At 36.2% G+C, this 27,262-nt stretch overlaps 1 protein-coding gene across 2 annotated transcripts in view; it reads right to left on the bottom strand.

Moving 5' to 3' along the window:
- Positions 1-760: 760 nt before the first annotated feature.
- The window catches only part of LOC129280965 (mitochondrial enolase superfamily member 1-like), a 37,514-nt gene continuing 11,012 nt past the window's right edge, over positions 761-27,262 (bottom strand). For both annotated transcript variants that reach the window (XM_064111922.1, XM_064111921.1), the window contains exons 3-15: positions 23,970-24,078; positions 23,194-23,309; positions 21,923-22,009; positions 21,080-21,106; positions 20,743-20,783; positions 19,951-20,021; positions 19,302-19,384; positions 17,603-17,725; positions 15,346-15,480; positions 13,459-13,630; positions 7,917-8,016; positions 5,993-6,074; positions 761-5,431 (exon numbers count right to left, since the gene is read on the bottom strand). In XM_064111922.1, coding sequence (XP_063967992.1) covers positions 5,324-5,431; positions 5,993-6,074; positions 7,917-8,016; positions 13,459-13,630; positions 15,346-15,480; positions 17,603-17,725; positions 19,302-19,384; positions 19,951-20,021; positions 20,743-20,783; positions 21,080-21,106; positions 21,923-22,009; positions 23,194-23,309; positions 23,970-24,078 — 1,254 coding nt within the window. In that variant the 3' untranslated portion in view covers positions 761-5,323. The remainder of the gene's footprint in view (positions 5,432-5,992; positions 6,075-7,916; positions 8,017-13,458; positions 13,631-15,345; positions 15,481-17,602; positions 17,726-19,301; positions 19,385-19,950; positions 20,022-20,742; positions 20,784-21,079; positions 21,107-21,922; positions 22,010-23,193; positions 23,310-23,969; positions 24,079-27,262) is intronic.

The raw sequence follows: 27,262 nt of genomic DNA, 5'->3' as shown, positions 1-27,262 counted from the left end.
AGAGAAAGAAATAAATAAATAAAATAAATAAATAAAATAAAGAATGAAATAACATAAGAAATGAAATAATATACACAAATATATATTGAAAAAATGGATTAAAAAAATAAGTAAAAATATAATCTTATTTTCATGTTAACAAATAAAGTTTCAATTCTCGCTAATATAATTATTAATCCTGGCATAAGATAAAAGACATTTTCACATTTTGATCGAATGCAGTTAGCTGTGATTCATACCATGTCTGAGCTTTGGTAAAAGGTCTGTAATTAAATGAATATTCCAATCATATTCAAATAGTATCTAACATTGCAATCTTACACAAAAGTAATGGACATCGCTTAGTCTTTATAAAAATATCACTATGTTCCTTTTTTAATATCAGCCTCATCTCTTGGCAATGTTTTTATTTTCCTTTGAACATCGTCTTGAAGAGCCATCTTACAAATTTACTTATTGGATTTCAGATCGCTACCAACTAATACAAATTAGACCCTGAAAGGTTCAGCCCATTCATTGTATAAGAAATGCTTAAATAATTTTTGTTTTATACTCTCCATCATATCTGATTTTGACGGGGGTGGGGGATTCAGAGACGTCCTAATGGAGACGTCATTTTGTGTTGAATTAAATAATACGGTACATTATTTTTCATCATTTCCCATTTCTTGTATTAGTTGAATAATTTTGTGGATCACAAGTGCTTCACAGAAAAATTTAATGAGGAAAAACACACACATTACATATAAAACAGAACCAAGAAATGTTATTACCATGATATAGTTCCCATGGTTTTTATTTTCAAATATGTATTAAACTTGAATATATATTTCTATATAAAATATTTTCTTGGCACTTCATCATAAAAACACAAAAATTACAAAACAAAATGAAAAACATGCAATATACAACATTAGACATAATAGTTTTTCTCATGTAATACGTAACTTAAAAATCACACTTACAGAACAAATTCATTCCAAAAAAAGAAGAGAAAACTTAATCTCTCCTGACATTTGACAAGTAGTTTCTCTTCATAGCTAAACTTAAGTGAAGGGAACATAATTTGTTAAATATGCACACAGTTAAGCATATCAAAGTACTGTTTTACTTCACAAGCAACACAATTTGTGAATGAGCAGTTTCTTATTTTTTCTACAGAATAATGATATATCATTTTCTATTTTTTGGAATGTTTAGTATCTTGTATTTCCGAGAAATGACAGGGCATCTCTTCAGCAGTCACAGAATGTTAAGTATACATATTTTTATGAAAAATAATGATATATCTAAATAGGATTGAACTCAATGTAATACTCTGTATCAAAGCTCAACTCAATACAACTATATTGATGTCATACATTATACAATCTTCATGATCTTAAATCAATTAATAAAAATCATAACCCGAAATTATCTGGCATTCATTAATGGTATCCATAGAAATATCTCAAGATAAGTTTGTTCAAGTCACAGCAATGTTTTAAACCAGATTATGAAAAACATGTCAATTTTCTTTCTTATGTTTCATTATATGAAATGTATTATGTTTGATAATTCATGTAAGCATTGCATCCAATTGCCTCTTCGTACGACTTATGAAACTTTTTTTTTTAAATAGAAAATCGTAAGCTAAGAGAGAAAAAAAAAGGAATGCTGGAATATGGTAGCAACAATGCAATACGTGTAATTTTACCAAACACATAATGGTTGGTAGTATCTGCATTAGCCTATTTTGCCACTCTCCACCCAGGTGTGAAAACAGTAGGTACTAGTAAACTTCCATTTTTTTCAATGCTAAAATGCACTTAGCTATCAAGCTGAGGTTAATGTTCAAGGAACTAGTGCATTTCTTTTCTAGTTAAAAGTTGCATAATCAAATGATAAAACTAGCACATCAATGATGTGGAGCTCATCCGGCATCTCGCAACAAAATTTAACACAATTTTAATTTCAGCCCAGTTGACAATGTAGTGAATTATATTGGTGACATAAACTGAGGATAGAGAATTGAAATTGATAATAAAATGACAAAGAAGCATTTTTTGTGATCTATGAATAAATTTCATATAAATTAAGCATAAATGATTTTCTAGTCAAAATTTCTATGCAGAACCTTGGTGAAACTCATGTAGCTCTCAGATGGAAAAATTATCAAAATTCAACAAATAAAAAAGTTTTTTTTGTGAGTTTTGAAAATATATGAATAAATTAGCATATTCAATGAGTTTCAAAATTATGTGTTGAAAATTTGTATCACCACCTTGATCTATCATATAAAGCAAACAAAATTGAAATTGATCAACAAATGAAGAAAAAACATTTTTTTTAATTTCTGAATAAATTTTGCATAAATTAGCATAAATAATTTTCTAGACAAAATTTCAAAATTTTGTGTAAGTTTGGTGAACATCAGGCAGCTCTACCAGATGGAAGAAAAAAAATCATAATCGGTCAACAAATAAAGCAGAGGCATTTTCTGTGATTTATAAATAAATTTCGCATAAATTAGCATAAATAATTTTCTGCTGAAAATTTCAAAATTCTGCGTAGAAGTTTGGTGAACCTCATGAAGTTCTACCAGATGGAAGGAAAAAAAAAATCAAATTTGGTCAACAATCAAAGAAGCATTTTATGTGAATTTTTAAAAATATGCATAAATTAGCATATCTAATGAGTTTCAAAATTCTGTGTAGAGGTTTTGAATACCCCACCTAATGCTATCATATAAAGCAAACAGAATTGAAATCAGACTTGAAATGACAATGAAGAAGCATTTTGAAATTCAGTCAACAAACAAGAGGCATTTTCTGTGATTTATGAATTTTGCATAAATTAGCATAATTTTCCATTCCAAATTTAAAAATTCTGTGTAGAAGTTTGGTGAACCTCATGAAGCTCTACCATATGAAAGAAAAAAAATCAAAATCGGTCAACAAATAAAGAAGAAGAAGCATTTTATGTGAATTTCTAAAAATATGCATAGATCAATTTCGCATAAATTAGCATAAAAATTGTTCTAGTCAAAATTTCTAAATTCTGTGTAGAAGTTTGGTAAACCTCATGAAGCTCTACCAGATGGAAGTAAAAAATTCAAAATCGGTCAACAAATAAGAAGCATTTTATGTAGATTTTGAAAAATGCTCATAAATTAGCATATTTAATGAGTTTCAATATTCTGTGTAGAAGTTTTGAATCCCCCACCTAGTGCTATCATATAAAGCAAACAAAATTGAAATTGGACCTGAAATGGCGAAGAAGAAGCATTTTGAAATTGTGGATGGACGACAGACGATGGACACCACGCCACAGCATAAGATCATCAGGCCCTTCGGGCCGGATGAGCTAAAAACCCAAACCAAAAAGCCTTCTATTTCTTTAGTTTTCATGCAGCATATTATGCTGCATAAAAAGATACAGTAACTCAATCCTTGGCAAAGATAAACATTTCTATACAATTTTATCTACAATAATGTCTCTGTTTTTCCCCGCATATACATTCCTTTCCTCTCTATAATAAAGATAAGTTTCTTGATAACAATTTTTTTTGCATACATAAACAAGCAAAAACATAACAAAACAAAACAAAACACATTCAACTCAAACTTCACTTTCATACATAAAATAAACACAGATTCACAAGAATACATATACATGTACAATGTACATTACTAAATTTCAATAAAATCTTATATTCATCTTAATATTTTCATGATTAAAAACTATCAAAAACTGTTTGAACAATCATATTGTATAATGTTTGAGCATATAAATTTCAGTTTAAAATTAGCAAATTTTTTTTAACAGTCCTAAAGTGTCTTTTTTGGGAGGGGGAGGGGGGGTTGGAGGCCACCAGCCCCACCCTCAATATTTGCCACATCACCTACTATCACTGACTTGGCACTACTCCAATTTTGAAAGAAGATTCATTGCCTGCTCCAAGAAATACAACTGTTCTCCTGAATATAACACAATTACTTGGAAGACCAAAATGAGTTATCTAATACTGTGTTGTATGTGTGCACGCCTGTAATTGATTTTTTTTTATAGACAATGCATCGATCCGGCATTCATTTAAAATCTTGGTCTGAGGGAGATATTCATTGTCACCATCCGGAAGACATGACCAGAGCTTGAACCTTAAAACCTTTAAATCAATTTGTAACTGCTCCAATGTAGCTAAGAGTACATGAGGACACTACAATGTAGATTTGTCAAACAGATAAGAGACATTGCATGAGAATACATCTAACTCAACCCCCCACACACACACACAGATATAGCAATTTATAAATACATGTATACACCATTTTGTGATATTATTTTGTTTTATGGTCCCACTTAAATATAACACAAATATGGAATTTATTTCACTTAGTGTTGTAATATTTCCCTACAGCCCAAAGCAGGCTAATCATCTTAACAAAAAAGGCCATGCTGTGTCTCAACTTTTTATGTACTGTATGTTACTTGCCATCATATTCTGATACCTTTTACCCTTATTAAATTTTACCATTATTAAACTTGAAAAATGTTGCCACTACGCCGATGCGCACAATTTTTTTACCGCGCCGCTCGCTGACTTTTTACTTTCAAGTCTTGCGCATCTTTTGGGACCACATTTACGATGCCCCCGAAAGTGGTTCTGAAATTAAGCAATATTTTGTAAGCGCATGTTGGTCCCAAAATTGCTCAAAAAACGTGATTACGTGTACAAGGTCAAAGCAAATTGTGTTTTTGAACTAAAAATCATAAATTTAAGATTGTTTTTATTTTTGTTGGTTTAGATGGATTTATTTTATGTTATTTATGATCGCAAAAGGGTCCCCGACAAAGTTCATCGAAAAAAACAATAAAAAACAAAGGTTTAAAAAAACATAGAAATATATAAGAATTTAAAAAACAATAAAATACATAGGAAATTAATAATTTTTCGGCAATTTTGGGGAGACTTTTTTTGAAATGTACAAATCTGTATGTTCACCAAAATTAGCATTCTACTAGCTATATAAATTGAGTTAAAGGCAAAAACATACACAAAAAAACAAATTAGGGCAAATTTCATATTCTTATTTGCATATTTAGTTAATAAAAAATATAAGCAATTAATTTTTTGAAAATTTTACTATACAGTCTTATAGTTTACATCTGGCTGTACGCGCATGCAAATTTTCGCGATGACCGCGCAATCAACGGCCGAGATCTGAGGGGGGGGGGGTCAATTTGACCCCCCAGTATATGTTGGTCTGAAATAGCCCTGTTAAGATAGAATTAACACTGCTAATTCAAATGTTACCAATCTGGCAAACTTGACAATCGTTGCTTACAACTTGACCTTGCCTTCCTTAGCAAGTTGCTGCCACATTCGCCCCTCCGGGTAGACATAGTCATCTAAGCTGGCTTGCTTGAGTTCTGTTGAATACCCTGGGATCTATTAGATTCAAAGACATTACAAAATCTTGATTATAAGTACTGTTAGAAATGGTAATAAACACAATAAGAGGAAACAAAATGAAATAAAATGAATTGATTACATGTCCATCACAATGACCCCTAAAATATTAATTTCAAGACTGTGAACTGAAAATGTAGGTACATGTGTACGTGTAAACTGCCCAACTTGAAATTTTAAAATACTAATTGCTCTTGATTAAAATTAATATCAACTATTAAAAGCAAGAACAATATGACACAAAGACAACAGAGAAACATGATAAACTACATAGAAAGACCACTTGAAAAGAAAGAAAAGTAAATAAAACAATGAATCAAACCACTGAAATTATTGATTTTTGGATCCACCATTTCCACAGATACTGATAATGTGTATATAACTTGCTCTTATATTTTGTTTTGTTTACTCATGAGAAATATATTATGGATATATTTAAATTTATATTGTTTGTATGATTATGTGATTTGCATTTATTTTCATATTTTATGTTGGATATGAATTAAACAAATAAATTTAAAAATAAAAAGGTACACTCACCTTCTGTGGCATGTAGGAAGCATTCTTGATGATAGAAGGGTACTTGAAATGCTCCCTCAAATGATCTACAAATTCAATCACCCTGTGGAAATTAATCGGATAAACACACATATGAAAATAAATTGCATATTCATTGATTATGTTCTCACGTGCACGTTCACTACCTTGAAACAAGAAACCTTTTTTTGTATTTTTGACACCCATTTTTTTCTACTTCAATCCATGAACGTTTCAACCCATCACAGCCTTAGAACATTACATTCTTCCTATACTGTGCATATATAATTTTTTTTTAAATGGTAAGGCAAAAAATGAACTTTTTACAACCAACTGCCTAAATCTGCAACATTGAATAAGCTTTAACATTGCAGTAAATAGGGATTTTCAAGGGCTCCCCTTTTTTTAGTTTCAAGGGCTCTTTTGAGCATTTTGGGGGCTAAATCACCCCAGCCCCGTGTATTTTTTTCTTGAAAAAAGTATTCCAATTAGTGAGGGTTAATATTAAAAGATTATTAAATTTTATGTTTTAATTTAAAAAAAGAAAGAGCAAGTCTTCAGTGTTTTATTTATACTCCACTTGTACCTCTTATACCACTCATCAATCAACTAGTTGATGCCGAAAACATCAGGTACGAATTATATTTTTTTCTCCAAGTATTGGCAAGTTTGAACGAGATGAAATTTGACTGATGCCTTGATTGCTTTTTAGCCTATTTTCCATTTTAATTTCCAGTAAGGCTATCCGCTTGGTCTTACACCACCTAGTCATTATGATTAAGTGATCTGCTTACAAACAATATTTAACTTCATTATGTGAAACAGAATAAGCAGTTAATTTGGAAATGAAATTAAACCATGTTGGCATTAGACAAAATGAAAATTATTAGACTAGGTGTAAGTGAAGATCGAATGGCAATAGACCAAATCGATAGTTAACCTGGTGGGTGTTTCATAAAGCTGTTCGTAAGTCAAGAGTGACTTTAAGAGCAACTGGTGATCCTTTCTTATGGTAAATGGTATATTCATTGGAGATGGTTTAGCGCGTAAGAAAGGATCACCAGTCGTTCTTAAAGTCGCTCTTAACTTACAAATAGCTTTATGAAACACCAACCAGATGGGTTTATATGGTATTACATTAAATGGACTGTATTCCAAAAACCGGTTACATTTAGGCCATGGTCTAACTCTAGGATAAAATTACAGGAAGCCAAAAATTTGAAATTGCATTATTAATATATGTTTCCTATCTTTACTTGATTTTTTTCCTCATGTTTTCATGATGGAGAGAACCATTTCAGAAATTCTTCCCAGTCAGTTATGAATGATTTGAGTGTCGAATGAGCTGACAAATTAAACTTGCACTGTCACAGATACCTGTCACAATCTGCTATCCATAGGTTAATCATAACTTTAGTCAAGAGTTTAAATGAAACCCGAGTTTATAATACCGACCAATGAGAAATAGACCAACCGTTTGTAAACCAAAGGCGGTGCTGCACCAGCCCGAGTTTGCTCCATCTCAAGATTTTAGACCGATCAGCCCTCTTTGCGATTAATCTCGAGATTCAGGAAACCCCGTCTCCACCATCGCAAGAAGAGTGGTTCGTGCTCGAGCGAGGCATCAATGCATTATGGTGTGACGCCATGAATAAATAATCCCGAATGCGTCTGATCCTGCGAATTAGCAGGATGTTTTGTAAATTTTTGCAAATAATCCCAACTTGACTTGGGATTGTTATCTCAAGATTAATCCAGCAAACTAGCGTGAAATTTGTGTCTCCATTACAAATAATCTCTAGACTGTTCAGATCGGGATAGTTTGCCGGATCAGAAATAGCACGCTAATTTGAAAACTCGGCTGGTGCAGACACCCTCAAGTAAGCATAAACCATGTGCAAAATACAAATTGAAGACTGGTACCTACCTTCCTTCTTTAGTTCCTGATACACATACATAGTCAAACATACTGAGATGATGCACCAGCTCACATAGCAACACTCCACCAGCATGTGGGCATACAGGTACTGCCAAGGGAAATAAAGATCAAGAGTTTAAATGATTAGAGACTAAAAATAAAATAGGGTGTACATCAGTGCATGACATTGGCACTGGTCCGACAGTCCCAGACCAGTAAAAATTGCTGTCGGGCCAGTAACTTTTCAGAAATAGCCAGATTTACTGGTCCAATATGACCAGTAAGAAATATATCAAACTGATACAAATGATATTTTCTCCTCTTTTGTGAATTAAAAAATGGCTCTGTTATTGAGAAATGGCGCTTGTGAAATATATTATGTGAGTGTACTGATTGTACTGGTATGTTTTTTTTTTTTTTTGGGGGGGGGGGGGCAATAAAATTAAGAGAGCAAAATAAACTCAAGTCTTTTTTATGTTTTTCTTTATTTTGGGGGACTAGTATATTTCAGGTTCGGACTAGTAAGAAATGGAAAAACTGGGAATCTACTGGTCCGACATGAATTTGTTGGACCAGTAAAAAAAAAGGGTTAGTGTGGAGCCCTGTCAGTACAAGTACATGTATACCAGTGACATGCATTGTAACATACATGTACATGAAGTTCACAACAGTGTTATATGTAAATGCATAATGTGCGTAATATAGAAAGTTCTAAACAGTGTTATGCAGTAGAATGTTAAGTGACCACTGGGAAAGTTTGATACTGTAGATACAATTTCTGGCTTGCAACCAGGAAATAAGATCGCATATTAATCGATCTAAAATGAAAATAAGTCCACAAAATCTTGGAACCAGAGGGATTCAAACCTGTCATCCGATCTACTCCTTGTTGGCCATCGACTCTGGGCCATCACTGATCCATCGCACAGTTATGATGAAATATGAACAAATACCTCACCTCCTTTGATTTCTAATCCTACTTGCATTTTTAATCTGATACACCTTGGGCAGTGGAATGGAATGTTAACTCTTTATGTGCCACTTAAAAAACTTGCCTGTGCCACATTATTTCAGGGATGCGCATTTTTGGTAGATCGTTCTCAAGACTCATAAATCAACTTGCTTGAACTCTTTACTGCTTGATCATAACAAAAATATTGTGTAGCAAAGTTTTAGAGTAGAAAATAATCTTTCTATGATACCTCACTTGTTATACATGTATTTGGAGTTATCGCATTTGAAATAATATTTACTATATATTGCAATTTTTTTCTTCTCTGGAATGTCTTGTTTATCAGTGAGAAAATGTTTTAAAACCAAGACTACATGTATGAGGAAAATGTTATAACCTTTCTTTTGATACCCCATACTCTCATGCTGACGATGAAAAGTCTTAGATATTGAAAAAAAAAAGTTTAAAAGAGAAGAAACATCAAAGTATCCCAATTAGTCATCCTCAACAATGGGTATAATCTCTCCCATTGAAATCACTCCACTGGTCAGCCCACCTTCACAATGGGGTCACCTTCCCCATTGAAATCCACCATGATCTGGTCATTATCAACATCCTGCTTTGCAGCTTTATAGCTGGGAGTGAAAGGGAAAATCTTGGGTGTGTTCATTTTTCTTTTGTTGCCCTATTAGACAGCCTTATAGAATGAAGAGCTCTTTATTGATTTTTTCTTTCAACAATGTACTGTTTACTGTTATGCATATCAGACATACATGTACCAGTACATGGACATGTTGATTGTATTATATTTTTTAATAGCTTGACATTTACTTTATGTGTGTTGACCACCGTAAGCTCTATCTTTTTGCTCATGTCCCCCCCCCCCAAAAAAAAAATGTATTTTGAATATGACGCGACGGTTTTCATATACATTAAGGTAAATCTTGAAATATAATATGTGAATTAGATGATCTTTGTAGGTTTGCATGGTGGAGTTTATAACGTGGAGAAGGTTTACAGTTCACCATGTGTAATGTGAAGGGAAGGAAATACAGGCAGAAAGATTGAAATTAAAAGACGAGATAGGATGAAAAGAGGAAATTAGAAGTATTCTTTCGTGAAAGTGAGTGAAGTCCTGAAAAGGACTAAACCAGATGAGATGAGCTGAATATGGCTTGAATAGCGATGGTTTGAGTAGTAGCAGGATGAAGTGAAGGAAAACGAGCGCGGTGTATATTTGGCGAGAATGCGGACGTCGGAGGAATCGGTGGCCGGTCGGGTCGGCGGCAGGGCTGTCGGTGGTGGCGCTGTGACTCCGAGAAGTTCGTGGGTGTGAGTGCGGACGTCGGATGGATTGGCGGTGGGTCGGGTCGGCTGTGAAGTTCCTTGGTGTATGTTTGGTAGGCGTGGGCGGAGATTATAGCGGCATTGTTTTCTCGGCGGTGCGGCGATTTCAGGTGTGGGGGATGTGGCGGTTTGGGTTGTGGTGGGCTTGGTCGTCGGCGGAGCTGCAGGCTTGGGTGTCGGCGGAGCGGCGGTCTTGGTTGTCGGCGGTAGCATTTTTCCTCTTTTCATCCTATCTTGTCTACCTCGTCTTTCAATTTCAATCTTTCTGCCTGTATTTCCTTCCCTTCTTCACATTACATATGATGAACCGTAAACCTTCTCCACGTAATATGTGAATTGTTGTCAGTGTACATTATTTTGAAAGAGCTTCATAATTGAAATGAATAGAAAATGGATTAATACATGAGGAAAGAGAGAAAGATTCTAACATTTTTTTTTAATTCTTCAGTGACATAATTCTGGCATGTTTATACATCTGTATTCATCCGTTTTATCCTCATTTTCATTCATTCTTAGAGACTTAGTATATAACTTGTATCACTGTTTACTATCTTTGTCATCACCACCTCAAACTCTTCTCTTGTATTCATGGTTAGGGCTACATTTCTGCCACTATAAGTCATGGGAATGTGATAGAGTGCAGTTATGTAAACAATGCAAAACTTGTGGTACATGTTGCAAAGGGATAGATGGCAAAACAAGGCACATTGATGGAAGAAAACAACATCAAGTTTATAATAAAAAATCGCAACCCCCCCCCCCCCCCGAATAAAGCTCAATACATCTTCAGGGTTCCCAGCTTTTCAAGAAAACAAAATTCCCTGATTTTTCCCTGATGAAGTTTAAAAATTCCCTGATAATCATTTAAACCCATTCCCAGTTTTCGCATGTTTTCTTAGTTGTTGCAGTGAATTACATGTATTTTCAGTATAAAAACAATGTAAAACTAATTAGTAAACACTAAAAAACCACCATAACCAGTCATTCAATGGATGTTGTTTTGATGTGCAACAAAATATAAACAAGAGTCTGACTGACAACCGTGTTTTCGACTTTTGGGCTGATGAAAATTCTCTGATTTTTTCCTCATTTGAGGCATTTTCCCCTGATTTGAGGTATTTTTTCTCAAATTCCCTAATTTTTCCCTGACAGGAAAAAAGTAAAATAATTTTCCCTGATTTCTCTCATGGGCTGGGAACCCTGTATCTTGCTCTCATAAATAATTCTCTACGTTTCCATGCAGACTCTTCCTTTCTCTCATCTTATGAATCTTTTCCTTCACGTTCCCGCTATATTTCATCAATTTTATAAATCTTTTTTCTTCCCACCTGCTCTTTCCCTCATTTTATGAATCTTTTCCTTCATCCTTCAAAGCATGAGAAGTAAACACAGTATAAAATAGTGCACACAATGAATTGCTGCCCGCTATGATCTGTAATAACAATGCCTCATTGCGAAGACGGCATTTGTGCGAACCAGTGGCGTAGCTAGGATTTTTTTCCTGGGGGGGCACTGGGGGGTCCTTGCTTTTTCAGGGGGGGGGGGCACCATTTTTTCCGGTGTGTGTGTATGTGTCACAAGGGCGGATCCCACTTTCGCCAATAGGGGACGGGGCCCGAAATTATATTCACCTATATTTCCCCGATCAGTCACTTCTTAGTTTTATTCTTATAAAACAACATAAACATGAAATAATTTCATAAGCCTTATAAAAAGTGCGAGCGCGAAGCGCGAGCGATTTTTTTTTTTAACGTTCATGTATTTTGTCCTGAAAATTTAATATTCTGGGCAATGTTATGTGTGATCCAAGATTCGTACGTAACTAGATGGTTACTGCGAATGCCAAGCGCGAGCAGAAATTTTTATTAACTGTTCTAGCATTATCGAAAAGGGACCTGACTGCTTACAGTTACCCACGAAGACGGTATATATTTCAATAATGCGAGCGCGAAGCGCGAGCAATTTTTATTGACATTCCGACCTAAAAAATTGTCATTCTAAGCACTTTTTGTATCAATAAATGGGATAGGTATGTAACTAAACAATTGATGCAAGCGCGAAGCGCGAGGGGAAGAAAATTGAGATTTTAGACCTAAAAGCGGGACACTCTATTCATATTTTGTAAATCATAAATGGGATATAGTTAATTGGGTATCATTAATAATGCGATCGTGAAGCGTGAGCAGACAATTATTGATATTCTGATGTGAAACTGGATAATCTAATTACATTTTAAATAAAGAACATGCAGGCTATCGCGCATGTTTTAGATTTAGACCTGGGCATTCTGAATACATTTGTTTAATGGAACATTATGGAATACACGTAGACAATATGAACTTGGCAAATCAAACAATGTGACCAAGCAGCGTGAGCTTAAAATGCTGATAATATTTAGACCATAAAACAGACATTTTACAGAGCACTTAAATTTGTAAATGAAAAAAAATAATGAAAGCTCGATGTTTGAGCGAAAATATGCTTTGTATATTGACTTCAAAACTAGCTCCATATCAGCCTATTGGGCAAGATATGAATCTCATCGAACAGGCAATTCTGGCGCGAAGCGCAAGCAAAAATATTATATAGTAACATGAAAGATTTTGTTGTTGCAAGTCTTCCCCTCACATTATTTCATTCACTCGTCTTCCTCCTCTTATTTTCCTCTTCTCTTTTTTCTTCTGTCTTTCTTCTTCTTTTCCTTTTTTCTTTTCTTCTTTCTCCCTTTTTTTTTTTTTTTGCTCTGCCAATTTTTTCAGGGGGGGCACCTGGGGGGGCACACCAAATCTCAGGGGGGGCACGTGCCCCCCCAAGCCCCCCCGTAGCTACGCCACTGGACTGCGAACGTGGTGTACAAAGAGTTAAATTCTTGCTGGGGAAGTTCAATGCTGTAAATACAATTTCTAGCATGCACCCAGAAAAAAAGATCGCATATCCATTGTGAAAATATGTTAATATGCAGTTGATCTTGGACTTGTTCTACATATCACTGGATTGTTATTTCCATCATTTTGTCATGTTTATCATGTGGACTTTGCTTCCTTCTATATCATATAGATTAGCCTCAATATCCATGTCAACTGATTTGATGATACTTTGTGCCTTTTTTCCTGCATGTGCCTCATAAAAAGTGGCCATGCCCCCCCCCCTCCTCAAAATTTAGGGCCTAATCTTGCAACATTGAAAACCAACTTGTAATACTTTACTACATGTACTTCCCATATGTTAATAATATAAGGTAATATCACAAACCTCCAAATTTCTTTGCCATGAGGATCACAGCGAGTAGTTCGTTGACCCCTCCGATACGACAGCTGTCTATCTGAAGGACCTGAAGAGCTTTGGCCTGGAGGAACTGCTTGAACATTACACGGTTCTGACACTGTTCTCCAGTCGCCACCTTGATGCCTAATGGGTTTAGTGCCTGTTGAAAGAAATAATAATAATAGAGACATTATACTCATAATGGGATAGGCGCTGTACTATAACTATTTTCATAATTCAATTATCCAAGAAATGCTTTTCACATTTAAGTAGCGATTTATTTCATTTATATATTGAAAACGTTACATGAACACAGTAATCAGGGATGCCACTAGGTGTCCTCCAAAAATACTGAAACTTATCGCGGGCCGGAACAGTGTCCAAGAAAGAAAAAAATTTAGGGGGGTCCACCTTAAGTTTTGGATGGACACAGGTAAAAAATTGGACAAGCAAAAAAAAAAAAAAAAAAAATTAGGAGGGGGGGTTCCGCCCCCACCTTAAATTCAGGGGAGGGGGGAGGACCAAGTGGCTTCTTACCTTGTTGTGATCGATGACTTTGAAGTCAATTAGGTTTGAAAAACTGAAGGTAGTTGGGTGTTTCTCATAGAACGCTAGACCAAAAGCTTCAGTCTCTGTATTTTGGTTGTTCAGCTGAACCGCGTTGGCTCCACTCACCAATACATAGACTGAAGAGTTGTTGGCCCGTACATAAAGACAACGTATCAGCTAACCCAGGGTGCTCCGGCTCACTTTCCGGGCCGGAGCTCCCTGGGTTCCGTATCAGCATGCAGCAGTAACGTTAGATCTAACATTCAGCGGAAACCCGATCTTCGGATCGTTTTTGGTACATAAAATGTCACATTATAAAAAAATAATTACATTGAAACTTACGAGAAAATATATAAAATTCAGAAACATCGTACCTTAGACCGCAGTTACCGCTAATTCCTTTCAAATTATGATCAAAACTTAGTCATCCACGATTCCTTCGTTGGTCATCGTAAGTTGCCATCTTGGATGACGTCATCATCTTTACAGACGTATTTACCAGTCGCTATTATACCGCGATTCATGCTGCTGCTTTGCGCTTGTCTATGTGCGTGCGTTCGGAACTTGTTGCTCGCATTGATTGGCCAGGATTTATTATAATCAGAAAGCCTCGATAAAAGCATAACTCAATGAACGTAGTGGGTAGTGCGCGCGTTTATAATAATAGCAAATATCTCAGGGAAATATCTCTCACTCGGTCGATCGACATGCATGAGAGTGAGGGGGGAAAAAGGAGGACTTTCCGGTTTTTAATACACAGAAAACAGGAAGAAAAGTCGGTAATACGGAAATAAGACAGATAGCAGGGAAAAAGCCGGAATTCCGTATAAAGACGGAAAAGTGGCATCCCTGAGTAATAGAATGCATTCTTACAAATAGGAATTGAGCTGCTTCTTACGAATCAGGGTAAACTAATAATATCACAGATACTTTTGGTCTTTTGTTCATGATATCTGATGATTTGTGCAGCAGTATCACACCAAGCATCTTGAGTTATTGTCAAGAGAGTACAAATGATTACTCCAGTGTTTACTATGTTAAAAAATATTAAATCTGTTTCTTCTTATTCTTCAAAGGGCTCCGCAACCTTGAAGATAAAATTGAATTTTTGATGCACCTCATGAAGAGCGAAGGGAATTTTCCTAATGGTTTTGTAGGAGATAAAGGAAGCTGTCAAGTGCAACTGCATCTACTAGTACTACATGTACTTGACAGAGGGAATTTATTTCATTCAGGGACAGAATAGCAACAGCTTCTAGAATATGAACTTATAAATGAAAATGAGCTGGATGTGGCTGGATGAAAAAAATTAAAGTCTGACCTTACCTTAGCAATTGCTGCATGTCCAAGCACATCGTCAGGTGAAATCGGTTCCTCGATCCAGTATGGTTTGAATTCAGCTAGGCTTTTCATCCAGTCTATGGCTTGTGATACTTCCCATCTCTGATTACAGTCCATCATCTGAGTACATAATGAATGAAGACAATGGATAAGACAATTAATCACATTGTCGAACACATTATCCAACACAAAATTTGAAAATGTAACTAGAAGAAATAGCAATTAGACCAAGTGATGATTAGACCATATAATTGATACTCCTTATGGTAACTAGACCAGTAAGATAAAAACGAGACATCGAAAGAGCCTGTCATGCAGAGTAATAATAGACCTGGGCCCCGTCTTACAAAGAGTTACCATTGATCTGATCAACCAAAACTATGGAAAGCGTGCAACGTCAACATCTGTTATGCATGTTTGTTCAAAAAATTTTTATCTATGATGTATATTCATGCATTTATTTTTTCCTTGAAAATTCACTGTGCTTCTTTTTGTTTTCAAAGGACATTGTGCAAATTTCTTGGAGAATTTATTTTGTTGAAATTGTTGGATTTCGATATATAGTTTAAGATGATAAGATCAATCGTAATTCTTTGTATTTAAAGACAGGGCCCTGGGGCCCATTTCCTAACACTTGTTATCATTACAATTTCACAATATCTATAACAAGTTTAACATCACCCAATCAGATGACTGATTTCATTTGTTTATAGCTTTCAACTGTTATTGTGTATTTTTTATATGACAAGTATTTATGGGATGGGACACAGGTTGGTGTTTCATAAGGATGTTGTATTAGGTTTACTCCAAGCTGGCGAAACTCTACTGGGTAGTAGATGCAAAACAGATTCTCAATCATTTGTATTCCCAATCAGCTTCATTGAAAACTGTTATTTGTAGACTGAAATTCTCAAGTGAACAAGCATCTACATGTAAATAGAAAATAAAATACACTGTATTCTTATGAAATCTTAAGGCCTGGTACCCCTGGCTAATGGACACAAAAGGTATTAAGGACAGAGCGGACGAGCAAAATTTTGGGAGTGGCTCCGTTTTCATCCACTCCAGAAAACATAACAGAAAAGAACGGATGTGGGTAGTATGTAGAGCAGATGTTAAACGGATGTTCATCGGAAACCTAGCAGATGAAAATGGATGGAAGCAAATGACAGCTCTGAAGGGGTTACCGTGGGTTTTGAATAATACATTTACTGGATGCATACGCTTACATCCTTTCTATTTCCGTGCTACTAACGCTGTATAGACGTTCTATGTACCTTATCTTTCCTTCCTCTTTCTGTTGTTCAGCTTCAGTGGATCTGAGTTGCGAGGATGCCCAGAGGATGCAGAGAGGATACAGTGGATGTTTAACGGATGATAATGGACATGGAATATTTGTTTGTTGCTCGTATATGGTGCAAATTTACATCGTACACCGCGAAAAGTTCTAAAAAATTTGAGCTGCACAAAACTTTTGGAACGGATGAAATCACAAATAACGGATGCTCGGTGGAGAGAGCGTATGAAGCACGTATGCAAAGAGTACACAACAGATGCATAGCGTTTTCCGATGGATGGCACAATTTTTTTTCTGTTTTACATCCTCTTCGCATCTGTATTGTGGGACTGGGCCTTTAATCAGAATGTTAGGATTGCATTCTAACAAGAACCACTGTTATTACTAAAAGGTATTTCATAACCGGGGTATTAGCTATGTTGGTAGAGCGTCCGTCTCACAACTGGGAGGTTAGGAGTTCAAGCCTCGGCAGCGTCAGACCAAAAGACGTTAACAAAAAGATGAGAGTTACTACTACCCTGTTGGGTGTTTAAGATTTGGCGCTGCACACTGTGCACAGTGGCTGCTGGGCCCATGATCAGTAGGGAAAAATTAAATTTTCATAGCATTTCTATTTCAGATTCTATTTTGAAAAATAAAATATGGATATAGTAAAAGAAAGGGTCAGCAGTCATGTGTACAGTTCTGCTTAAGTCAAAAACATCTACAATGGTGATAAAAAGTTAAAGAACCCCACCAGAAAACGAATAGGGGATTTTCGTGAGTAATTTTTGTTATTTTCCAGGGCTCTTGAGCCTATCGGGGGCAATATTGCCTTTGACCTGAGCCCCCATGCATTTCTTTCCCTGCTATGCACAAAAAATATGGAACTAGAGAGTACGAAAGAAACATATTCATAGGAGAAAAATCCTGAGATAAGCAAAACTATTGGACAAAAATCCTCACCAAGATGTTGTCATCTCCAATCTCCGACCTGATGATCTTAGCTCTCCTGATATCATCCTCTAAACTGGCTCCTATCTTCATCTTAAACCAGGTCCAACCGTCTTTGAGCGCAGCCTTGCATCTCTGAAGTGGATAAAATCAATATCAGTTAGCAGAAGATATACTAGGTGATGTGTTTTTTTTTTTGTTTATGTAGATTTGCCAGTCTACATTGGCTTAATGATAAATTTACACTGCTTGCTGCAGCTTTGGGGCTCGTTTCATATAGGACTTGCAATTGTTTTAACTTTGCCATAATGGCAACTACCATGGTAACAGGGCTCAGCAGCCAATCATAATCAAGGTATGATGGTAGTTGACATAATGGCAAAGTTACAACAGTTGCAAGAAACAGGCCCCTGATCCATCTACATCACAATAGAAAAAAAACAGGTCTATGCATATACACATAAACAAAAAAAATTCAGCTGATAAACACTATAAATTGACATTAGCTCTTTGAACACAACACCATTATAAACCTGAGGTGACGTCAAACCTGCAATATACTGTAACAAATACAATTCTGTAGTCATGTCAGGCACGTATCCATCATCAGCTCCTACAAGGCATTTCATAGACCCAATTGTTTGGGGAAATAGTGAATCTATTATGCTTGTGCATCAGCATGGGCTCATACATTTCTTTGTCATAGTTAATACTGGATACATTATTGCATGTGATGGCTATTTGACCTACCACTGATTTGGATCTATAGAAATATGTAGGCCTAATATATGTAATAAACATGTATCAAATTATTCAATATATACATGTACAAAGATCCTTGACAGCTGATTCGATGAATGTGCGTCACAGGACATTCAGAGGAATCAGCTCTAGAATGCCAACGCACGAAAGCTGTGCAATAGACACATCTTGCACACTACAGCAAGACAACCAGCAGTTGTATAGAATAGATCCAAACCTCAATAGTGCGTATTCTGAAGTTGGGTTTAACTTAGACCATGGTCTAGCTCTGAGCTAAAATCATGGGAAGCCAAATGTTTCAACATTTCGTTTACAGTGAATGCTTCTCATGTTTACTGTGCTCTTTAGTACTCAATTCTTGAATGGTGAAGACAACTGTCATACTTATCCTTCCCAGGCACTAAATAATGTTTTGGGAGTCAAATGAGCTTATACATTGAACCTCTACTGTTAAAAGATTTATGTAATTACTTGCTTTCTATAGTTAAACCACAACTTAAAACCAGAGTTTAAATTAAACCTGACTTCAGAATACGGGCCAATAAATGTAACGGCCTTATCATGGCCTGTGCCTCCTCGATAACTGCATGCACCTACCAGCATCACTGTGCTTCATACACACACACAGGTAAAATGATATTCAGCAAAATAAAAGGCAAAATTTACGCCCGAGCAGATCTAGTCCTGCAGTATTCCCATTCCTCCATAGGCCTCACGTTCGATCTGATTTGATTATTTGGTCTAGTCAGACTATCTATAAAATGTGTGTTGTATAAAACAAATATCCAATGCTTTATCATTCGTGCGACCATTAAAATATAACATTCGCATTCATAAACACTGTATATTAATATTGCACCCTGGGTAAGGATCATATTGGCAGATTGTCTTTAAACATAACCTTCTTGTGGAAACATGTTAGTTTCATTACACATATCCACATGTTCACCTTTTTCAAAGTTTCATCAGAATATCCCAGCCAAGCAGTCGATGTGGTGTACGCCGGGAAACCATTCTTCATCAACTCTGCTTCTGTATTATGATGAAAGGAATGGAGTTGAAGCACGAATAAGAACTATTACCTTACAAATAAGCTAATTTTACTATTTTTACTTCTTGAAGACCAACTTATCATTCTGGCAAATAATAGAGAACCTTCCCTTGCGACTTACATGTGTATTGTTATTTTTCGTAGTGGCAGGTCATAGTAATTCTCCTTCACTGCCAAAATTTGAAGTAAAGTTGAATAGAAAACAACAGTTTTTTAAAAACAGTTTTGGAAGCTCTGGCTGGATTACTTCTGCATTCAATCAAGAACTTGTGAGGTTTATTGTTGATCAATTTTGACAAGTAACATCATTTTAAAGCTTAGGATGTGCTGCACCTTGGGCACCTATCAAGGTGGATACATGGGCTAGACAAACACCCTACTTTATTATATTGTTAAAACTCAATGAAAATCTCAAAAAATATTCATGGCAACTCATATTTGGTTTTGAGGTGGTAGGTTGCATAGTTTTGCCAACTACTGTACCACACATGTACAAACAAAAGACATAGCCAAGTAAAGGTACATGCATAAGTGGGCATTTTCCTACCTCTTTCAGCTTTTGTTGATTCATTGGCTTTCAGAATCTGTAGGGCCTCTTCTTTTGTCAGTGCATCAGTTCTGGAAATACATGAAAAATGGTTGACACAAACGTCATTAGAGAATCATTTATAATTCAAGGAGGTGATTGCATGCAAAAATAGCTGAAATTGCAAAAGCTTAGACATCTTTGCACATATACTGAACAGTGCACAAAAAGCTGAAAATAGAATGAAAATTTCAATAGAAATGCTCAAATCAGGTCAACTCTCACATCACTGACGATTGAAACACAGTTTGGAGGTCTGTACGTTGATAACGAAAACAGTTGCCTAATACCCGAGTAATCATGAAAAGAATGATTTTTACTCAGTATAACATAATAAGAGTGATTTCAATGAAATGGCAAGGTTCATCAAGTGAAAGGTCTGAATAGTTTTCAAGTAGGTTGCCTAGGTAAAGTTGTGGGCCCTACAAGGTGTCACAGTCAGTGCATGCAATTCTGTTTCAAGAGGAAACACTGAAAATCTATTTCATGAGCATCATTAAATGCTCCATAATATCAAAGTGACTAGACTGGACGCTATACTGTAGTCATCATCACAGCAATTGAGCGACCAATTAGCTTAGAAATCTGTGGTGATTCCTGTCTGACCTGAAGGTATCCAATTATGATTAAAGCATTAGCTCTGCCAGAGAGAAACAATTTTTTTTTTAGATCCTGATGAATTTAAATGATCTCTTTTGATCCTATCACTTAAATCAATGCACAGACTTTTTTTGCATAAATCAGGAAACTCACATGTATCTGAAGTCTATCACGCTTAGCAGTTGCTCAGGGCTCTAAGGAATGAAGAGCAGAAAGAAATAAGAGGGTAATACTAAGCATATACATTGTACAATACATTATTCATTGAATAATAGGTACCTTGACACAAGTAAGTTTTCCAGACACTGTAATACTAATCATTTTCATAGGTGTCTTTACATGTATATCCCCATAATCGTCAGCAACACTATTACCACCACCACCCTCATCATGACCACCTTCCTCATCACGATCTTCATCATTCAAATCTTCATCATCATCTTCATCACCATCATCATTATTATCAAAAGATTATAAGAAAAAAACTTACCATATCTACAAGCAACTTCCAAAGTGGCTGTAATGCATAATGCCAGAAAGAAATATGCTTTTATAGTGGTTTATACATATCGGAACAAAATCTCTTAAACAGCTTCACAAATATATTATTATCTCGGTCATTGGATTGCAGCTTACTGGCAAACAATTGTAAGAACTTTCTCCACCAGCGTAGGAAATTTGTGAGAGCGATGGGTGGTTTCGCCCTCATGACGGCCCAAATTGCCCCAAAATTCCCCCAAATGCATACTTTTCTAGAGTTGCCCCAATATTCAAGATTATTTTATAGAAAATCAATATTCTATATGTGGCAGAATAATAATATTTGCCTTTACTGCACAATTACTTTTTACCCCTAAAAGTAGCCCTTCAACTGACAGAAATAGCCCCTAAAATTCTAAAATCGCCTCAGTGTGGAAAAAAATAGCCCCAAAGAAATAAAAATTATTTCCTACCCTGTTCTTCACTCCCTGAATCATTTCACTTTATAGGAGTGACCATGAGATCTGATCCCAAGAGGTATGAAATTTTCCAAAATGCTGAAACAATACATTTGTCACCAAGCCTCATCTCAAATTTTATCTAAAAAGTACAAGTATCTAAAACTAAATTGCATCAAATGTACTTCCTTAGTATGTGTGACATTCTGATATTTTATTGAGTCTTTTCTGTATATTGCTAAAAATTGATGCAATATGAAAATATAGCTTCAAACCTATGCTATATTGTACAAGAAATTGAACATGGTCGTTTTTAATATGTGTCATCCCATAGAGACAATATCTCTCAATGGCTTTAGACTGAAATGTACTAAGTCATTTACCCTCATACGTACCTTTCCCGCCATTTTTGCCCACAGATCCCAGAGAGCATTCATCACTGCACATGTGGCCAGATGGATAACTCCTTTCTCTGGTCCTATCTGAAAGATACAAGGTTTTCACATCTATAGCTCACATATATTCAAAGAGAAATCAATGAACAAGATTAGCCATGGCTATCAAGTATTGGTGACCTAAGAATAAGGAAAGAAATTTATCTACACTGTGCTGCACTTGACCCAGGTGAGGTGAATGGGTACCCGGCAGGATTAATTCCTTGAATGCTTGAGCGCCTAGGCAGCCCAGCTAAAGCCGGGGTAATAATAGCAGGGCCCGCTGGGAGAACAGTTTTCGGAACTGAAGTGGTACCCTGGGTAAATATACCGCTATTATTATTATTATTATTAAGGCTGGTAAGTGAAATTGTTGCTTTTCATGCCTCTATGAAATTCTTTTTATGCCTTATATCCATATGAAAAAAAAAGAACTTAACTGTGATATCAGTGCTTGTACTATTTCCTGTACAAACAAACAGTACACAATTATCATTCCCGGGAGGGGGTGGTGGGGGGGACACTTGCATACATTGGTGGTACAAGGACGTGCCGCTTTGAAGACCCTCTTTTTCATACCTAATTTTCAGTGCCCTAGATACTCTGAATGACAAAAGTTCCGCTCAGAAGCTGCCCCGCTTACAAGATCCCTGTTATGAAACATCTCCATTCCCTAGCCCTGCATAAATTGTCCAGTGCTAGCAGCGCAAAGCCAGCTGCATGCACGGCTTAAGGAAGGAACGTCCTTAGAGTAGACCCCCATTTCAGGGTTTTGTGAGGCACATCCCCATCAAAATATAATTTGAGTGCCCCCCCCCTGATCCTTTCGCTCCAGATTATTGAATTTAAAAGGCCACCCTCTCTGATGGTCAGTATTAACCTCAAGGAACAAAAGTTATAAGAACTTTGAATCATTTGCGTTTGGCACCTTGTCATAGGCCAGGGCATTTCTTTCCCTCAGGAATCCTGCAAGGAATTTTTTATTATAAATCATCACAGTCACCATCGAGAAAACAATGGGGACTCACTGCAGGAAAGCTACAGCAAAAAGACGCATAGCATCCTTATAATGAGGATTCCTGCTTAAAGGAAAACAGACAGTTGCCTTCATTTCTCCTGCATAAACCAATAATAAATGTGTCAAACACAACTCACGCCATCATTCTGAATATATGCAAATATGTTTCAATCCGTCCAAAGTCAACCTGGTTTAATGAAAGAGTAATAATTACCCATCTGAGTTGGGATTCACTTGTTAACTTCCGCCAGAAAGTCGCAAAATCACCATAGATTTCTGCCAGCTTGCAGCCAACCACATACGGGATGAGAGCCTTAACTCCTGCCACAACTGGTCAAAAGAAAAGAAATTTATAAAAAAGGAATAAATACTGTAGAACTTGAAATCTATCAAAGTAGACTATGCTTTTTCCTCGTTCACTCTAAAACATTAAATATACAGAATGCACATTCAATAAAATACAAAATGGAAGTGACAGAGAATTTTATTCATCAAATACCCTCCCCCCAAAAAAAGTGAAGAGGAATAAGAAATAAGTAGATAAGTCTGTCATTCAGGAATGAATGACTAAAAAGAGAGCTTAAAAAAATAGGCAGATAACAAAGGTTGAAGTTCAGGGTTCATTCAAGCATGAGATCACTGTGCAACCTCCGGAAAACTTTCAAGAAGTCTAGAAAAGATGTTGTAAAAACCACTCCTGGATTGTATCTCAAACTTTGAAAATACAAAGAATTAGTCTTTCAGATAAGGTAATTTTCAAATTTACTTTTCAACGACCAAATTTATGCTATTTATTCTAACTGTCCATGGCAACGTTATGTTGAGTTTGAGTTGGTTGGTCATAGTAAAACTCTCAAAACTTATCTTGGTGTCAGATACACACATGTATGCTCATTAGTAATGCTAGTATGTGCTCTTTCAAATTTTGCCTATCATTATGAGTTTAGCAACACTTGGCTAAAAGTTTGGTAAGTATCTGATGAAACTCACCAATCTCTGTGCCCCTGCCAATAGTAAAGGTTGGACCGTGACCCTCTAGTCCATCTCCAGCATCTGTTCTGATGATGACGTAGGCACAGGAATAGTCGGGATCAGTGTGCTTGAAGAGAAAATAAATAAATAAATAAAGTGTTTACTTTTATCATCAAATTGTTGAGTATATGCCTATTTAAGGCTCCCATAAAAGTAAACACTTTACTAACAAGAATATATATAAATATGATATATATTGCTGAACATCAAATGCCTAAACAGATACCTATTCATGAGCATAAATGTTTAATGTTTCATTTGTGAACTGATGAACTTAATTTATTTTCATGTGCATGCATACTGTAACTTAAGATTGGAAGATATCATGTAACTGGTAAACACTTTACTAACATGAATATGAGTATGTGGGACTGGAGTGAAATTTCGTGGTATCTTTGGAAGAGTTTTAAAAGGTGAAGAAATAAAATATCATCATTGATTTTAAAATGTTTTGTCAATATCATACTAATAATTAACATACACGAAAATCAAGTTAAAAAATTATTTGTCCGGGGGTCAAACTCAAGGTCAAAGTAAAGGTCAAAGGTCACAACCTTTCATGAAAATTGGTCAACACGTTACGGCGCAGTGGCCATTGAAAGTTGAAGGTCACGCCCATTTTTGTCAAAACAAGGAGAAAAGGGCGGGCCACAGCGTGAGAACCGACGGACCAATTGGACTTATTTTTTGGGTTTTGTGCGTGGGCCATGGTGAATTTTATGCGTACCAATTTACAACAAATTCCGAGAAGGTCGGGTGCAAAATTACACATTCATTGGGTGAATTGGCATGGAATGACCCTTATAAAAAGTGATTTTAAACGCTTTAATACCTCAAAATCTCAGCCAAGATACTCCGTCCGATCCTTAATACTGCGGTGGAAATTACGCAAACAGCAATCGAAATGCGAATTTTTCCTATCGAACAGTCTAGATTCAAGTCGTCGGCATATAATAGGAAATTGTACCAAAAAATCAACAGGTTGCATCTCAGGTAAAATCGCTGATGGCGCTACATCATAAAATAACGCTGAACAGCAAAAAAAAAATGTGGAGCGCCTAGAACGCAACCAGCAGTACAGCTGATCTGACGTACACAACGTAAACAAGCAAGTTTATTAAATAATATCGCGCGCCCTCTCTGCGCGTATATAGAGAAAACTAGCAAATTAGGTCCATGGCCATGCCTTCTTCGACATCAAGAAAAGTCATCGATATAAAGTACCAGAAAGACAGAGACTGAGAGAGGAAATGAAATTGGCTTCATATCGTTTGGTAAGTTTCATATCCAAAGCTTATCTAATTTAATATATCTATCTATTTCTAATTTTAACAAAATAGCCATAAACTTTTGCAAGTGCCGTGCCAGTGGTTATCCGAATCAGGGACAACTCGGACCACGGGACAACTCGGACCGCGGGCCGAGTTGTCCCACCCATTACGAGATTTTTTTTTCACAAATTTGCGTCTATTTTTCCGTCATTTCGTAATTTCTTGTAAAGATTTTCTAGAGATATGGTCTGATGGTAATGTTCTTCACTTTCTATTGCTTTTTTTTTCGCTGAAATTAAAAAAAAGTGTAATTTTAGGCGTTTTTCGTCAGCTCGCGATTCCCATAGGCGCGCGTGTATTAACTGTGTCGGTGCTCGGCTCGGCCCCGCTCAACAACTGACTTGATTTTGTGATCATTTCTCCTCAAGTTACCACTTTTATCGCAGAAGATGGACTTTCTTGTATTCCATTAACTCCATTTTCTCATCACAAGAATAAAATTTGGTGCATTTGCACGATTTTGTTAAAGTTTTTCACCTTTTCTCTCTGGTCGCAAGAAGCGAACAACCGATGAACGGTCCGCTGCTCTTCATCGCAATTCTACGTAGCTCGGCCGCCTAAACTGGCGGGGTGGGATTCAGCCCGAATCCCCAAATGGAAGTGGGCGTGCACAGTCAAAGAGCTGAGCTTGACTGAGTGAGAGAGAGTGAACTAGAGCTTGAAGCTTGGCAGTGTCGTATAGGCTCTGCCTTTTTTTGGTAAATATTTATATATATATTTTTTTTTTCTATTTTTATTTTCCCTGGTGTAGAGCTTTAAGATAATAATTTAATATACTTCAATTTCTTTGACTGAGTGTGACTGTGGTGTGGATGTTTGAGTCGCACAAAAAATACTTTTACGAGGGTGGGGGCTCGGGGCGATTTCACTCCTGCCCCCGAAATGTGAAAAAATATTCGCAGTGTAGATGTGTGGGCATGCCGGGCTGAGGGTAGCCATCAATACTAAATGTTTATTTGGGGGCTTAATTTTTAACTTAAAATTGATTATTTTTAGGCCTATTTTTTTTTTCATTTTATTTTATTTTTTTATATTGAGTTTCCCTGGTGTAGAGAGCTGAGTTTTAAGTTGCAATAATTAATATGCTTCAATTTCTTTGACTTTGAGTGTGACTGTGGTGTGGATGTTTGAGTCGCAAAAAAAATACTTTTACGTTGGTGGGGGCTCAGGGCGATTTCACTCCTGCCCCCGAAATGTGAAAAAATAAATATTCGGGGTGTAGCTGTGTGGGCATGCCGGGATGAGGGTAGCCATCAATAAAAAATGTTTTATTTGGGGGCTTAATTTGAAATTAAATTAAGTATTATTTTTTATTTTTTACAGGATTTAAAACAAAATGATGTAATTTATTGTGCCCCTTTCCATTCCTCGTTTTTTCCCTGATTTACTTTCTTTAATTTCATTTCTTGGTCTTAAGGGTGGATGTCAGGCTGCCGGGGTGGAATTCAGCCGGAATTGCCAATGGAAGTGGACGTACCTGCACAGTCGTGAGCTTGGAGACTGAAGCCTTGCCCTATACAGTTGTGAACATTTTTTTCAATCAAGTTTTAGGGCAACTCAGTGTTATTCCCATTTGAAATATAATCAGGGGCGGATCCAACATTTCCCTACAGGGCCAGGGGGGCATTTTGTATAGGAATTTTTTGACAAAAGGTCTTCACTGCCAAATCATAGTAATTTGTTTCCCCCAGGAAAAATTTGACAAGCAAAGAAAAAAAAAAGGTTCTCAGTTGCCTTTTGATTACCTCTCAAGGGGGAGAGGCCGAATGTGCAACCCCCCCCCCCCTGATTCGCCACTGGAACTAATGTCCATTTCATTTAGTTTGTAATTTTTTACAGGAGGAAAGAATGGAGTAAGAAGTTTTGTGTTTTGTATTTTTACCAATTATTGTTTATTCAAAGTTAAACGTATTTAAGTTA

Source organism: Lytechinus pictus, chromosome 17, assembly GCF_037042905.1.
Source record: "Lytechinus pictus isolate F3 Inbred chromosome 17, Lp3.0, whole genome shotgun sequence".
In the NCBI taxonomy this organism is placed as follows: Eukaryota; Metazoa; Echinodermata; class Echinoidea; order Temnopleuroida; family Toxopneustidae; genus Lytechinus; species Lytechinus pictus.
Note: the sequence above shows the minus strand (reverse complement) of the source record. Positions and strands in the feature narration are given on the sequence as shown.